The sequence below is a fragment of the Schistocerca serialis genome, chromosome 1, assembly GCF_023864345.2.
Source record: "Schistocerca serialis cubense isolate TAMUIC-IGC-003099 chromosome 1, iqSchSeri2.2, whole genome shotgun sequence".
Classification (NCBI taxonomy): domain Eukaryota; kingdom Metazoa; phylum Arthropoda; class Insecta; order Orthoptera; family Acrididae; genus Schistocerca; species Schistocerca serialis.
In genome coordinates, this window is record NC_064638.1 from 875,050,249 (window position 1) to 875,068,681 (window position 18,433).

Sequence of the window (18,433 nt, forward strand, 5' to 3'; positions counted from 1 at the left end):
AAGAGCCAATCTGTGATTTTTGGCAGAGGGCATTTGAGTATGGCACCATCTATCTGGAAATCATTGTGCATGCATGATTTGCATGCCTTTGCATTATTTGCATGTGTGTTCTAGAAACAGGGTGTTGATGTGTGGATACCATCAGTTGTACCTAGCCACCAGCAAGGTTGAACCACCTGAAGCTGTTGGACAGTTGCTATGAGGAAATATTGTGAAATTTGCACAACATGATCCAGCAGCAAAACAGTGAAGACTATTTACAACATATCCACAGGGAAAGTGGGAAGAGCCACATAAGTTTATTTTATCATTCTGTGATTAAACTAAGATTTAAGTGTGATTTTGCTCATACATATTTACCTTGTTAACATAAAGGTAGCTATTCTTTACATGTCTACAATGTACGCTGCCCACCTGCTCCTGTTATGAATATCAGCATGCTCACTCAAGGGTTAAGGATAACCCAGAGACCATGTTTAAACACATCTTGACCATTTAACTCATCCACAACAGTCAAAGGGATAATAAATGAATACAGTTTGTTTGCAAGTGAACCGGGAATTGAAACATCATTACCACCAGCAGCAGAAGTAGTAACATGCCCTACACACCAGAGGAACTTGCCTCAGTTTGTTTAATGGTGATTTACACAAGAGAGAAACAATACAAACATCTCTCCCTCTCCCATGCTTATGAAATGAACCTCCATTGTCCAGGATGGAACTGAAAACTTGTGTACAGAAAAAAGTTGCTCTTACACCGTACAAATATTTTAATGTAAATGTTAACAAGACTTAAACTTTGTATCTCTCCCATGAAAATAAATCTTTCTGCTACAGCAAACACTGCAAAACTGAACAGAAAAAGCAATTCTACCTTATGCATTTAAAGATATAATACACTCCTGGAAATTGAAATAAGAACACCGTGAATTCATTGTCCCAGGAAGGGGAAACTTTATTGACACATTCCTGGGGTCAGATACATCACATGATCACACTGACAGAACCACAGGCACATAAACACAGGCAACAGAGCATGCACAATGTCGGCACTAGTACAGTGTATATCCACCTTTCGCAGCAATGCAGGCTGCTATTCTCCCGTGGAGACGATCGTAGAGATGCTGGATGTAGTCCTGTGGAACGGCTTGCCATGCCATTTCCACCTGGCGCCTCAGTTGGACCAGCGTTCGTGCTGGACATGCAGACCGCGTGAGACGACACTTCATCCAGTCCCAAACATGCTCAATGGGGGACAGATCCGGAGATCTTGCTGGCCAGGGTAGTTGACTTACACCTTCTAGAGCACGTTGGGTGGCACGGGATACATGCGGACGTGCATTGTCCTGTTCGAACAGCAAGTTCCCTTGCCGGTCTAGGAATGGTAGAACGATGGGTTCGATGACGGTTTGGATGTACCGTGCACTATTCAGTGTCCCCTCGACGATCACCAGTGGTGTACGGCCAGTGTAGGATATCGCTCCCCACACCATGATGCCGGGTGTTGGCCCTGTGTGCCTCGGTCGTATGCAGTCCTGATTGTGGCGCTCACCTGCACGGCGCCAAACACTCATACGACCATCATTGGCACCAAGGCAGAAGCGACTCTCATCGCTGAAGACGACACGTCTCCATTCGTCCCTCCATTCACGCCTGTCGCGACACCACTGGAGACGGGCTGCACGATGTTGGGGCGTGAGCGGAAGACGGCCTAACGGTGTACGGGACCGTAGCCCAGCTTCATGGAGACGGTTGCGAATGGTCCTCGCCGATACCCCAGGAGCAACAGTGTCCCTAATTTGCTGGGAAGTGGCGGTGCGGTTCCCTACGACACTGCGTAGGATCCTACGGTCTTGGTGTGCAACCATGCGTCTCTGCGGTCCGGTCCCAGGTCGACGGGCACGTGCACCTTCCGCCGACCACTGGCGACAACATCGATGTACTGTGGAGACCTCACGCCTCACGTGTTGAGCAATTCGGCGGTACGTCCACCCGGCCTCCCGCATACCCACTATATGCCCTCGCTCAAAGTCCGTCAACTGCACATACGGTTCACGTCCACGCTGTCGCGGCATGCTACCAGTGTTAAAGACTGCGATGGAGCTCCGTATGCCACGGCAAACTGGCTGACACTGACGGCGGCGGTGCACAAATGCTGCGCAGCTAGCGCCATTCGACGGCCAACACCGCGGTTCCTGGTGTGTCCGCTGTGCCGTGCGTGTGATCATTGCTTGTACAGCCCTCTCGCAGTGTCCGGAGCAAGTATGGTGGGTCTGACACATCGGTGTCAATGTGTTCTTTTTTCCATTTCCAGGAGTGTATTTAAGAAATAAACTGCACTTGCTGCAAGCTTTCATGGATGAACATAATCTACATTTTTTTTTTTTTTTTTTTTTTTTTTTTTTTTTTAAGAGGAAGAAAACCCTGTTATTTCTTGAACAGTATTGCACTATAGGATCACTTGAATTGTCTGGCATTGTGATATGTTACAGATGAATAGAGCAGTGGAACACAAAGTGTTGGGTGCTGCTAAATGTGGAGTTGGACCATTTCCTCAACATCCCCAGTAAGACAATTGATGAAGTTCGAGCTGATGACATCACAGTACTGGCTGATTTAAATATTGATGCAAATTCCTGTAATATTAGTAATTTAAAATTGTCAGACTTATTGAATTGATGTAATCTTGCAAATGTGACACCAGGATTACAGATTTCACCTCTACTAGGACAGACTATGCAGTTTGCAAATATGATGAAGTTCAGTGACCTAGAATTTCAGTTTTCTGATCATTACTATCAGAAAATTGATTACTCAAATGAGGATCCTCCAGAAACTAAAAAACATAATATGGCAGAAATGAAGCCCAACCACTTTGAACATAATCACGTTCAAAGATACACTAGCTAGAGAGAATTGTGGCAGTATCGACCAGTTAGAAAGATCGGATAATAAATGGAATGAATTCTATCACTTCTCTTTAGACATTTTGACTCCTGTCATTCAATTAAAAAAAAATTCCCAATCAGTGGGGAGAAAGAGTAAGTTAAAACTTATTAGCTACATTAGTCAAGCTCAGACAGAATATCTGTGACCTCTGTATACCGTACAAGTCAGTTGGGCTGTAAATTTTTAAAAGGAAAATTTACCAATACCAAGTTTCAAATCAGAAATCCTAAATTTTAGGAACCAAGTCCACCTTGAATCAATAACAGAGTCAGTGAATGTAAGTCATGCCTTCTGGAACCTCATTAACGAATGTTGTAAAACGTGTATGAACACAGATGGTGAAGCAATAAATATCAGGCATGAAGGTCATCTGATAGAAGTTGAAAAAACTGTTTGTAACATTCTTAACCAGGATTTTATCTCTTGAACATAGTCACAGAAACACTCAGCAAGCCAGTACACAACTACACGACAGACAAAGGCTTTGAATTCGAGGAAGTAAAAGGACAAAAGATAAGCATAATAATTCTACAACTAAAAAGCAAGTGGTTGGGATGTTCACTCCATATCACTAATTAAAAAGGTATCAATGTTGTCGTTAAACCAATTACATATCTCAATAATTGTTGTACCAGAGAGGGTATGTTTCCCAATGCACTGAAGAGGAGGGTTGGCAGACCAGTGCATAAAAAATGATTGATCCTTTTCTATTTAGTCATCTGACGATGCTCCTCAAAGGAACCTCCTAATTACCATTTAGTGACTTATGCCAATTGATATGGTGACAGGAGGATATAACATATTTTTCAACACATGAAACAACAGGATTGTCCAATACATAAACTGCAAACCAATACCACTGATTCCTACATCTAGTACATTTTCGAGTAAGCAAGACTTGCACGTGGTTAGTGCTTTTTCCACAGAATAAAGTCTGCTGACAGAAACCCAACATGTATTTTGAGAAAATCGCTACATCACAACAGCTGTCTCAGTATTCTTGCACCTAATCTGTAGCTATCTAGAGGAAGGAAAGAATACTGTGGTCATATTTTTACATCTCACAAACGCTTTTGATCTGGTCAACCACGCTCTTGCCTTGCAGAAACTGGGAGTATGCAGTATCATACACTCATCTCTTGAACTCCTGACAGTGTACTGGTACCTAAAAACTGCAGACATTAAAAAAAATACATGATCAAAATGGGTTGAGAAAAATCAACATTAATCTATGACTGAAACAGTAATGCAGGGTGTGTTACAGGAGTCAATGCTGAGACCATTTTTTTTCTTATGTGTATAAACCATCTTATATAGGCTGCTAATTCCCATGTGATGACTTGTGCTGATTGGACCTCTCTTCTTATTGTGTATGACAATGGGGAGGATATAACAGACCACAGTCCGTATAATAGTAGTTCAATCTGGTACAACAGATTGCCAGAATCCATAAGAGCACATGCTGGGATCCATTTCAAACAAATTAAAATCTTTTCTTGTAAATAAATACTGGTATTCACTAAAAGAATTCAAAGCTGTACATGTTGTCTATCAACCTTTTTAGATAAATATTGCATGTATTGCGACATTATACACTAATCGATATGCTACTACACCTTTGTAAACTATGACATTTGCAAAAGTCATGTGATCAATACGTGCAAGAAGAAATGTAAATAATTAAATAAATAGTCATGTTTGTGATCTTAATTTGTTTTTAATATTTTAGACAAGAAATATAGAAGCATAGTTTTTTGGTATTCATATTCTGCTGTAATACCTACTTCTTTTGTGATTTGTGTGTACAAAGTGAATCACATTTCAGTTGCTATAATGTTATGCTTAGTTCTCTTATTTGCTTTTACAGTGTTCCTATTCTTACACTCTTTGATCCTCATGGTGAATATGGAAGTAGAGTTGTAGCACTGAGCCACAATGCAAAATATCTAGTAAGTGTTGGTGGTGACCCAGAGCAAACACTTGCATTTTGGGTATGGACATATGGCAGTGAGTATCCTGAAGGTATGTTGGAAAATACTTACTAAACCAATTGTTCTTGACATACTAATTAGACTTGGTAGCCACTTCTTGCAGAAGATGTGCTTTGTTGTGCCCTATGGTTTTCACTGTTTTCAGAGGGAGACACTGACACGGCAATGTTCATCCGTGGCACAATAATGTAGAAGGTGTCACGAAACCTACTAAGAGAAAACTCCTTATATTTTGTATGTTTATGTACAAATAAAAGCTGACTTCTTGTATTTCCATCATGTTTGAGTAGAATCACTTGTATCAGAAACATTTGCTTCAGAAACAAATCTAAAAACTTCATATAAAATTCAAAGAAAATTGTTATTTTGATTACATCAAAATTTATGTGTGTAATGACATATTGTGTATTTTTGAATATTGAGTGCTATGAAAAATGTGTTTCATGCTATAGCAGAAGTAGTAATCTATATCAGTAATGTTTGAGAACATGTCTCTCTGAAGTGCAGCAGCTCATTTATTATTTAAAACTGAATATGAAAATTCATGACCACAATAAACCTTTTTTATATAATGTTAGCGTTTTTGATCTGTTTTAGACCATCTTCAGACCCACACCGTCATGGTAGATGGTGGCTGTGAATGGAGCGGGCACTACATCTCAACGAATGATGTAAGCAGTTGAGGTGTAGCGTCTGCTTTGTTCATAACCACCACATACCATCATGTTGTGTACCTGGAAATGGTCTGAAACAGACTGAAACCAATAACCTTATATAAAAACAAAAAAAAAAAAAAAAATTATTGCTGTTGTGACTGATCATATTCATTTGTAAGCAATCTATTTTGCTTCATTCAAATTTGGCCATTGTATTTTTTTTCCATTTCTCCAATTTTCAGTGTATACCTACATGACTAATGGTATAGTTTTGATAATTTTTAGAAGTAACATATGCTGTGGATAAGATAGTCTATAGTAAATCAGAATTTGCAGGGTACAGTTCCTGCGGTATGTGTTATATTATTTTAAATTTACCTTCCTCTCCAGCAGCAATGTATATTGTCTCCATTTTTGTACATTTCAACTATTTTTGATTTTGTTATGTAATTTTGTTAGTGAATGTAACTTGGTACAACAAAGCTCCAAGCTTCAGGTAATCAATAAATTTTATCAAAGGTTTTTCTCTTGTCATAACAGCAATATTGGTGTTGAAATTTAGTTGCTGCAGAAAGTAAAGGTAATTGTAAACCTTGCAGTTTAACAGATCCTGAAATTAAATGAGAAGCAGCAACATCAGTTTAAAAATATTTGTTTACTGACATGTAAAACATTGCACCAGGCACAATGCAAATACTGTTCTTGGGCACAGGATGATTTAGTAGCTGGATGTTGCTCTGACTGCTGTAGCTAAGTTGGTCAGAGTGCTGTCACAAAATTGGAAGTTGCTGGGACTATGTGTGTTGGGTGGGCTGTCAAAGGATACGTATCCAACATACCGGAGGAATCACAGTTTCTATTATATTTTGAGGATATGGCCCGTCGATGAGATATATTATGCCTTTAGCCACATGTTCACTTGACTGTGAGTGACATGTCTGTGGTAAAGTGCATTCTACATTCATTATAATGTTCCACAATTTTTAAACTGTTAATGAGCATAACCCACATTTAAAAAAACAATCATGACTCAAAAGCCCAAGTACCTTCAAGGGAACAGTAAATTTCATGTACAGTTTTTCTCTTGTCATAACAGTGGTACCAAAGGTACCTCATTTAATTGCTCCCCGGTGGATACCATCTCCTCCACAAGAAGTGCAAGATATATCTATCTGTGAGGACATGTCAGTGGTAGGAATATATGCACAAGTGAGAATTCAGCTTATTACAGCCAACCACTAACCAACAAGTCTGAGGTGTTGTTTTCTTCTGAAACAGGAATCGAATCAGTAAGTTACACCTCACCTGTTGGCAATTCTGTTGTTTCCTGTGTTGAGGGGAGGCAAATATAAATGGATAGCAGCTTGTTAATTGTTGGCTGTTCAGGTGTATGGCAAATAATGGTAACTCTTAAGAAAATGGCAGTAAGGGATGGGAAGGATCACCTCATGCAATCAATGTATATCCCTGCCATAAGGGTGGCCATAGCCAACAACAAGCCTGTCCTCCCTCTGCAACTCCCAGGGAAAGGAAAGAAATGTAGTGCAGTCAGATTTTTCCTTTCAAGAAAATGACAGATTTCTAGCAATGTTGGAACTGGCTTCTTTGTGTGGCTTGTTACAAGAAGCCACCATTTGTCTTCCAGAATGTTAAAAATATATCATACCTCCAGATCTGCCCCTCGCCCTCCTACCACACAAACTGTCCTATGGATGACCTTGCTGTGGAGTCCTCTTTCAACATGTTGAACAGGCTGTTCTGGCAACCATTGAGGGAACAATGTGCAAAAAACTGTGGATTGTGTTAAAACAAGTGACATTTGTTGTAAGGTCTCTGCATTCACACTTTGTTCATTCCAGTTTTTGGCAGAGAAATTTGAGAAGAGCATTCTTCTTATGGGATATTAAAGAAGCTCACAATCTACAACATTTGTCATTGCCCCCCTAACTGATGAAGACCCCCTGTCCCAGAGGTGAGTGAAAGGCTTGAACCAGAGGCTTTAAGGATTACGTGGTATGTGTGACTGTGGATTCCTGGATGTGCACCACAGGTCTGGGAACTGTAGGATGCCCTAAATGGGTCAGGTCTGTACTACAACTTAAGAGACGCACACCCAGGTAACTGATAGTATGTTTTCCACTCAAGGAGTTTCTAGATAACGTGACTCTCCATACAGTTCCAGTAACGTTTGCTACAGCAGACCCCAAAGTACTAGTATGGGATCCAAAGAAATCCTCCCATTCCAACCCTTGCCAACAGATGAGGCTTTTTAAAATCATAGGGATCAACTGCAAAAGTATTCACAACAAAGTAGCAGAGTCTGAAGCACTCATAAAAAACAGTGGATTTCACATAATACTACACACAGAAAGCTGATTAAGACCCAAAATTGATAGCAGCAAGGTTTTTGGGGTAAATCTAAGTGTATATGAAAAAGATAGACTAATGAAAAATGGAGATGGTGTGTTTATTGCATACTACAAGAAACTCTAATCTAACAAGACACAATTGAAGATGCATACAAAATTATTGGATGGGACTCAATTCAAGGGTGAACATAAACACATAACTGAATATTTCTGTTGACTATCAGACTGACTCTCATATGTAACCAAAAATTGTAGACGAAACCTCAGTTTGTAGGCGTATGTTCACCAGTCAAACTGTCATCACTGGTGGAGACATCCTTCATCCAACAATGAACTGGTATAATTACAATTTTATAAGTGGTCAGTACAAAAACACCTTGTGAACCTATGTTAAGTCCCATATCTGAAAACTAGCTAGAGCAGATAGTGCAGAAGTGCAGCATGAGGAAAATGTATTGGATCTGACCTCTTTCAGAGGGCCACATTTAAACTGGTGTCAGCTACCATGAGGTCTTAGGAGCAGCAATGGTCACTAAACTATAAAGTGAAACTAGAAGAAGTAGAAACATTTATACATTCAGCAAAGTAGGTAACAAGAAGTAGCATCATACTGCAACAAGAAACTTGAAACATTCAGTTCTGAGCAGGAGCTTGTTAGAGGAATTATCACTGGACATACAGGGTGCCTCAAAAAGGCATGTTATAACCTCAATGTGTTACAGCATCTAAACTAATTAAGATATTCACACCACATTTGGCTTTCATGACAACCAAAAAAATTTTTGTTTGTGTGTGTTACAGATTGTTGTGAGTCAAGCAAAATCACAATGATTCAAAAAGGGTTAGTATTGGACTGGCATATTCAGACCAAACTAGACAAAACTGACACTGCAATGCCCCAGCCTCCTGGGTCTTGATTTATTCAATGATGTAAAAATTTTGTGTAGTAGTGTGAAGCCGAACACAGTGTGAATATCTTAATTAGTTTGGATGTCATATGTGGTGACAGTGGATCAGTGTGTATCACAAAATGTAATTGTATGATCCAAAAAGCACCTCCTTGAACCTCAACTGGGCTAGAAATGACCATGTTCAACTACTTGGACTGACACTGCTCCAATCCTTCTCCCCTAAAGTTACCTTGGCCGAAATTTTAAGTTAACTGGAAACTGGAACACTCTACTTTTCTTCAATTTGGCTGTACATTACATTCACACATGCAAGTAATTACTCAAAACTGTAACATTACAAACGATCACCAATTGGCCCCAAATTGAACAGATTACCACTGACAAAATATTCTTGAAAACAACCTGAACAACTCATGATGTGTTTCTACCTACTAATGCAAGAGCGATTGATGAGGTAGAGTACAAAATTCATTGGCTGAGCACAATAATTCATATGAGATTAAATGTTTAACAACAAAATATGCAAATATTGGTAAACACATACAAACTACATGAAAAGAAATTGAAAGTCTTTAACTCTTTTCTCATTAGTAATCGTAACTATTGCTTGCAAAAATGACTGTGTCAGAAATTTACTGGTTTGTAAAGTTATTACAGTTATGAAAAGAAATAATTACATGAAAGAAACCAACCTTTAACTGATGTTCTGAATGTTATTGAATGTAAAGGTGAATAATATTGTAATGGAAAATCCAGGATGGAAAGTAACAGTATTGTGAAGAGGAAAGTTGCCACACACCATATAGTGGAGATGTCAAGTTGCAGATAGGCGCAACTAAAAGACTGTCACAAATATAGCTTTTGGCCAGTAAGGCCTTCATCAAAATTAGGCGTGAATACACACATACACACACACGCAAATGCAACTCACACACACGACTGCAGTTTCGGGCACCCAAGTATGAGTGGGGCCTCAGCTGCCTTAGACTGCAGTCATGTGTGTGTGAGTTGTGTTTGTGTGAGTGTGTATGTATGTGGTCATGTCTAATTTTGACGAAGGTCTTTCTGGCCCAAAGCTACATTTATGAGAGTATTTTTGTTGTGCCTGTTTGCGACTTGGCATCTCCGCTATATGGTGAGAGGCAATTTTCCTTTACACAACACTGTTGAATAATATTACAATATGCAATTTACAATTATGCAAAATGAATGGCCAAGAAAAGTTATTGTTGTTTCTATATGAAGAGTTTTTACATCATTGATTAGAATGAAGAACATTAAGGTTTCTCTTTGCCAGTATTCCTTCAAAACAGTTTCCACTTACTCGATGTTGCCAGTGAGTTGTCAATGTCCGTGTCATTAGTCCATGATCCTTGAGGATGTGATTCAGTAATTGATGTTGTCTTGCTGATATCCTTGATCATAAGTGCCAGTTGTGAATGTAACAGGTATGCTCAGTGCTTGCAGAATTAGCTCCAATCTGTGTATCTGCATAAAACAACAAGAATAAAACATGCTTCTTTCCATTAAAGTGTGTCGTATCCTGACATCATAATAGTTGTTATACACTTTAGCTGCAATTTTCAAATTTATGGAATGCAATTGTGGTGTGGCACTTTTCACAGTATATCCATCCATGCTATGACAGTGAATCAAGTCGATTGTATTGTAAATCATTAATCTTTGGTTTAAACAGAGAATTAAGTGTCTGTGCCATTGTTGACACAACCACTTCAATCTTGCTGTGGTCAGCACACCATTCATTAGTAGTTAAAAGTTCTTTGTGTCAATACACAACAGTAAAATGTGTTACCATGTTTTCTTAGGTAGGATCTTATCCATCACCAGCATTAGAGTTGACCCTGAAAAGATAAGAGCAATTAAGGAATATAGATCTCTGAGGAATCATAGACAGTTAAAGTCTTCTGGGTTTGTCTAATTTTTTGTTATACAAAATTTGTTTCTGGTCAAGTGTTCAATAACCCATGTTTGAACAGGTTGTTAAGTCCTAACGTAGCTATTTTGTTTGGAAAGCTGAGTGTCATAAAGCTTTTAATCATTTTAAGGAGGATTTGAATGAGGTCAGAATGTTATACCATCCTCACCTTAGTCGACCTTTCTGTCTAGGAACTGACTCTAGTGTATACAGTAATGGAGTACAATTGTTTCAAAATTTTTGGAATGATGAAAAGCAAGACCATGGGAAAACAGTCTTTGCAAACAGATCACTGACTAGCTACAGTAGAAATTACAGTGATTGATCATTAAGCTTTGGTGATAATTTGGAGATACAAAAAGTTCAGAGATAGTCCATGATGAATCAAAACTAACATTTACACTGCTCATCAAGCACTTATATTTTTTCAAGAAACTTAGACTAATGTATTCACAGTTGAAGAGGCAAACAGTGTTTATGCAAAAATTTGAATTTGAAATCAAGTATGTCAAAAGTACACAGAACAAAGTAGCAGGTGAATTATCCAGACAACCACTGGGAGAAAAAAGTTAGGACAAGATGTAGATAGGATCATGTAAAACTATTTTATATAAAAGGAGTTCAGGGAGAGAAGAAAACAGGAGGAATTTGCAAATACATGAGAAAGCATCAGAATGATGGTGAGATAAGGAGGACAATAAAAAGGGAAATAGATAAGCCAAATAACAACAATAAACTGTTGAAATACTACAAGATACATGATATAGTTTTGTTCAGTTGATGTAATGAAAATTCAGAAGATTGGAAGGTGTATTGGCTGAGTGAATACATAGATGATATAATTGTTTATACACATTTGTGTTTTGGACATGTAGTTCCTAAGAAATATATACAAAAACTAAGAGAGTGTGTAGTTCTTGACAACATGGTTAGGAGGGTAAGTGCCCATTTTAAACCTGTGACAAGTGTCAGAGAACCAAGGTTACTAATCAAACTTGTAGGCTTCCCATGCAAAGTGTTAAACTACATGATTTGATTGAATTATTGGCAGCCAATTTTTACAGTTCTTTGCAGAACATGAAGGGAGCTTTTCCCTATTTCACTGTAGTGTTGGAAGTATTATCTAAATTTATAAACCTCTATCCTTTGCATAAATCAACTGACAAAGTGATTCAAACTAAATTAGAGAAGGACAGTTTTGTGAAATTTGGCAAACCAAAAACCATACTTTCCGATAAGGGGTCACAGTTTGCATGTAAAAGATGGGAGGCAGATCTCACCCAACATGGAGTAACAGTAATATAGACAGCAACGTCTTATCCAGCTGGAAATCGTGAAGATGGAATATGAGGGAAATTGAATGGTTGTGCCACACATACTGCACCAGCATTCACAACTCATTGGGAGATGATGTTGAGAATATTTAAGATGTAACAAGTATGTAAATCATGATGTAACAGGATTTATTCCTTATGATATTATGAAGGGAGAGAGATCTTTGAATTTTGTAGAGGAAAAACTGGCTTTCCCCTGTAGAGATGAAAAGTCAAAGAAGAAATTTACACTTAATAACATAGTGGATTTGAAACTGTATAAGGTTAGAGTGACACAGACAAGGTGAATGCATTGAGTGCAATAAATTTTCAGTGTAAAGCTTGGGATCCACAAGGAAAAATGAATGAAGGTGTAGGGAGTGTATAATTTAATTTTTTGAAGTATAAGTGGAATCTGAATTTTTTTGAGTTTATGTGGCCAGTTAAGGCAGAGGATGTTTAATAGGTTTCATAGCATGATCAGTGTTAATTTAATAGTAGTCAATGTCTCTTAATTTGTTTACAACATGCAAATGGAAAAATAATGCTAGGAAACATAAACATAAAAGTATATAATTTTCACTTGATTGCATAGGTTTGTAAAACAAAATAGGTTGAAAGAGTGCTTGTGTCATGAAACAAAGTAACAACAATGATTTCCATAACACTTTTTGCTACAGTAATAAGTATACAACAACAGGGACTTCATATGTGATTCATATGTGATGAGTCAAGAAATGAAAACCTACATAAAGGACTAAAAACAAAAATACTAAAAAGCTAAAGTGTAACAGAAATTCATCTCTTGTATCCTTTCTTCTTCTTCTTCTTCTCCTTTACAACTACTTTCATCACTATCTTCTTCTTCATTGTCAACAACTTCAATTTGTATCACTTCGTCTTCCTCTCTCTCACCTCCCTTCACCTCTTCGTACTTTTTAACTCCAATATACATTTGGGAAAACATTTACATACATGAACCCACTGGCTCTACATTACTTCTACAATTAATTTCAGGTGCAATCACCTCAATTGCCAAATTCTCACTTCCATGTATTCTATCACCATGATTAGTATTATCCATATTATATATTACTAAACTTCTTGTCTCATCATGGCAACTTGTAACATTGGTAGGCCCAAGTGTTTTACCTGCCCCAGCATGGGCCCTCATTGTTGTGGGGTGCCGTTTCCCATCTGAAATTCTACTCTGCTATCAGGACCTCTACTCTTAGCCCTGGAACTGATTTGACTTCGTCCTCCTCTACCTCTCACATTTACTTGGTTTGCTGTGTTAGTTTGACCTTGGTTCTCATGGTACCACTCAGAGACTCTCTTTTCACGAAGCAAATAATTTGTTTGCTATCTGTCTACATCCATCATTCTATTCAAAAAGTCTTTAATATTTTTATTACGCTCTATCAGTTAACATATTTTATTGGGAGGTGACTTCTATATTAGCATCTCTGCAGTATTCCTGTCACCCCAAGTACTGTACAAATGTTTCACAGTATTCTTGCATACTTACCCTGTTTCTCCTATCATAACACAGAGCTCTCTTAAAATCTTCTATAATATCACTTTGTTTCTCTTAGAACCAGTAATCTCCCAGAAAAGCTGACTCAAATTCCTCAAAAGTTTCATGTTTGTCAGGCACGTCTGGTTCTCGATCCAAACTTACTCCTTTTAACCAAGCAAAGGCCCTCTTTAACGTATCTTTCTCTATCCAGTTTACAGTAAACTGATTTCTCATATGATGTATAAAAGAGAATGGATGTACATCCCTTTAGGGTAAAAAAGTATGCTATTAAAAGTACTCCCATCTCTCACATGTACTACCAAAGCTGAAGCAGCACCACTTCTACCTTGTACTGTTCTCTCCAAACTCCCTTCTGTATTCTCAGTCACAGAAGTGGTCCTTTATAACCTCTTTTGGCTATGTTCCTGTAAAACTCGATCGCAGTAATCCTTCACTTCTATTTCTCTTTGTTCACACTTTTCAGCTTGGTCTCTACATTTGTATTCAAGCATTCTACTTTTTCCTTTGTAAAAATCTCAGATTTATTTTGTTTTTCATTTAACTGAAATTATGTTTCTTTAAATGTCTCTTGAACATAATTTTATTTATTTATTTATTTACAGGTCAAATTCCATAGGACCAAATTGAGGAACAAATCTCCAAGTTCATTGAATGTGTCATACATGTAATTGCTACATAGAAGTAATAACAGATAAAAATAAAATGTTGATGAACCCAAAAAAAGTCATTCCATAAGTTTAAGTAAACACAATCAATAATAGAACAAGAATCAGCTTAATTTTTCAAGGAACTCCTCGACAGAATAGAAGGAGTGACCCTCTAGGAAACTCTTCAGTTTCGATTTGAAAGCACGTAGATTACTGCTAAGATTTTTGAATTTGAGTGGTAGCTTATTTTGAAAATGGATGCAGCAGTATACTGCACACCTTTCTGCACAAGAGTTGAGGAAGTCCTATCCAAATGCAGGTTTGATTTCTGCTGAGTATTAACTGAATGAAAGCTGCTTATTCTAGGGAATAAGCTAATATTGTTAACAAGAAATGACAGTAAGGAATATATATATATATATATATATATATATATATATATATATATATATATATATAGAGAGAGAGAGAGAGAGAGAGAGAGAGAGAGAGGGAAACATTCCACGTGGGAAAAATATATCTAAAAACAAAGATGATGAGACTTACCAAACAAAAGCACTGGCAGGTCGATAGACACACAAACAAACACAAACATATACACAAAATTCTAGCTTTCACAACCAACAGTTGCTTCGCCAGGAAAGAGGGAAGGAGAGGGAAAGACGAAAGGATGTGGGTTTTAAGGGAGAGGGTAAGGAGTCATTCCAATCCCGGGAGTGGAAAGACTTACCTTAGGGGGAAAAAGGACGGGTATACACTCGCACACACACACACACACACACACACACATATTCATCCGCACATACACAGACACAAGCAGACATTTGTAAAGGCAAAGAGTTTGGGCCCCAAACTCTTTGCCTTTACAAATGTCTGCTTATGTCTGTGTATGTGCGGATGGATATGTGTGTGTGTGCGAGTGTATACCCGTCCTTTTTTTCCCCTAAGGTAAGTCTTTCCGCTCCCGGGATTGGAATGACTCCTTACCCTCTCCCTTAAAACCCACATCCTTTCGTATTTCCCTCTCCTTCCCTCTTTCCTGATGAAGCAACCGTTGGTTGCGAAAGCTAGAATTTTGTGTATATGTTTGTGTTTGTTTGTGTGTCTATCGTCGACCTGCCAGCGCTTTTGTTTGGTAAGTCTCATCATCTTTGTTTTTATATATATATATATATATATATATATATATATATATATATATATATATATATATATATATATATAACTATTTGAACAGTATCTGAAATGAGTGATCATTCAACATGAAAATTAGTCTACTTTGCTTATTTTCATTCGCTTATGTCATATGATATTATATTCTGGGGTAACTCTTCCCATTCTAAAAGGATAATTTTGGCTCAGGAATGGGCAGTTCAGGCAATAAGTGGTGTAAGTCCATGAACCTCTTGTCAACCTCTGTTCACGAGTCTGGATATTTAGACAATGACCTCTCAGTATATATATATATATATATATATATATATATATATATATATATATATATATATGAACCTCTTGTCAACCTCTGTTCACGAGTCTGGATATTTAGACAATGACCTCTCAGTATATATATATATATATATATATATATATATATATATATATATATATATAATGGAAGGAAACATTCCACGTGGGAAAAATTATATATAAAAACAAAGATGAGGTGACTTACCGAACAAAAGCGCTGGCAGGTCTAGACACACAAACAAACACAAACATACACAAAAAATTCAAGCTTTCGCAACAAACTGTTGCCTCATCAGGAAAGAGGGAAGGAGAGGGGAAGACGAAAGGAAGTGGGTTTTAAGGGAGAGGGTAAGGAGTCATTCCAATCCCGGGAGTGGAAAGACTTACCTTAGGGGGAAAAAAGGACAGGTATACACTCGTACACACGCACATATCCATCCACACATACAGACACAAGCAGACATATTTAAAGACCAAATATGTCTGCTTGTGTCTGTATGTGTGGATGGATATGTGCGTGTGTACGAGTGTATACCTGTCCTTTTTTCCCCCTAAGGTAAGTCTTTCCACTCTCGGGATTGGAATGACTCCTTACCCTCTCCCTTAAAACCCACTTCCTTTCGTCTTCCCCTCTCCTTCCCTCTTTCCTGATGAGGCAACAGTTTGTTGCGAAAGCTTGAATTTTGTGTGTATGTTTGTGTTTGTTTGTGTGTCTATCGACCTGCCAGCGCTTTTGTTTGGTAAGTCACCTCATCTTTGTTTTTTTATATATATATATATATATATATATATATATATATATATATATATATATATATATATATATATATATATATATATATATATATACTGAGAGGTCATTGTCTAAATATCCAGACTCGTGAACAGAGGTTGACAAGAGGTTCATGGACTTATACCACTTATTGCCTGAACTGCCCATTCCTGAGCCAAAATTATCCTTTTAGAATGGGAAGAGTTACCCCAGAATATAATATCATATGACATAAGCGAATGAAAATAAGCAAAGTAGACTAATTTTCATGTTGAATGATCACTCATTTCAGATACTGTTCAAATAGTAAAAATGACAGCATTAAGTCTTTGAATAAGGTCTTGAACGCGGGCTTTCCACGACAGTTTACTATCTTTCTGAACACCTAGAAATTTTAACTGTTCAGTTCGACTAATTATATGCCCATTCCATGAAATTAAAACGTCATTTTTTGTTGAATTGTGTGTTAGAAACTGTAAAAACTGAGTCTTACTGTGATTTAGCGTTAGTTTATTTTGTACAAGCCATGAACTTTGATCATGAACTGCACTATTTCAAACCGACCCAATGTTGCACACAACATCCTTTACTACCAAGCTAGTGTCATCAGTAAACAGAAATGTTTTAGAATTACCCATAATATTAGAGGGCTTATCATTTATATAAATAACGAGCCTGGAATAGAAGGGAGAACCGATAGAGGTACTCAAAGTACCTTCCACTACACACCGTCAGGTGGCTTGCGGAGTATTGATGTAGCTATAGATGTAGAAGTGGCGCCAAAACTAATCTGTGGGGTGCCCCCCACTTGACCGTATTCCACTCAGACCCTACATCACAGACATTCTCAGCATTGTGAATAATGACCTTTTGCAGTCTGTTGCTAAAGTAAGAGGTGAACCAGTTGTGAGCTACTCCCCATATTCTGTAACGATCCAACTTCTGGACCAATATTTTGTGATCAACACAATCAAACACCTTAGTTCAATTTTAAAAAAAATGCCTAGTGTTCAAAACCTTTTGTTTAACCCATCCAGTACCTTACAGAGAAAAGAGAATATAGCATTTTCAATTGTTAAGCGACTTCTAAAGCCGAACTGTACATTTGATAGCAAATTGTGTGATTTAAAATGTTCAATTATCCTTAAATACACAACCTTTTCAATAACTTAAGCAAACACTGACGGCTTAGAAATAGGTGTAAAATTGTCTACTTTATCCCTTTCTCCCTTTTTATAAAGTGGCTTTACTACTGAGTGCCTTAATCATTCAGGAAACTGACCATTCCTAAAGGAAAAATTACAAATATGGCTAAATACAGGGCTCACATGTGCAGCACAGTACTTTAATATTCTGCTAGGCACTCCATCATAACCATGAGAGTCGTTAGTATTCAGTGATTTAATTATTGACTTAATCTCCCCCTTATCTGTATCACAAAGGAGTATTTCAGACATCAAACCGAACGAGGTGGCTATCACACTGGACTCACATTCGGGAGGACGACGGTTCGATCCTGTGTCCGGCCATCCTGATTTAGGTTTTCTGTGATTTCCCTAAATCGCTCCAGGCAAATGCCGGGATGGTTCCTTTGAAAGGGCACGGCTGACTTCCTTCCCCGTCCTTCCCTAATCTGATGAGACCGATGACCTCGTTGTCTGGTCTCCTCCCCCAAACAATCCAACCCCCTCAGACATCAATCTTGGAAAGGCTTTAGCCAAGAGAGTTATATGATTCCCTGTAGAAGCTAAATTTTTATATAATTGACCAGCAATGCTCAGAAAATGATTGTTAAATACTGTACATATATCTGATTTATCAGTAACAGAAATATTTTTACTGCAAACTGACTATATTGTCGACCTTGTGCTGCTGAC

At 37.8% G+C, this 18,433-nt stretch overlaps 1 protein-coding gene across 1 annotated transcript in view; it reads left to right on the top strand.

Moving 5' to 3' along the window:
• The window catches only part of LOC126442591 (cilia- and flagella-associated protein 251-like), a 246,814-nt gene that overhangs the window by 146,603 nt on the left and 81,778 nt on the right, over positions 1-18,433 (top strand). Inside the window, exon 5 of the mRNA XM_050090718.1 lies at positions 4,819-4,973. Within this exon, the coding sequence (XP_049946675.1) occupies positions 4,819-4,973 (155 nt within the window). The remainder of the gene's footprint in view (positions 1-4,818; positions 4,974-18,433) is intronic.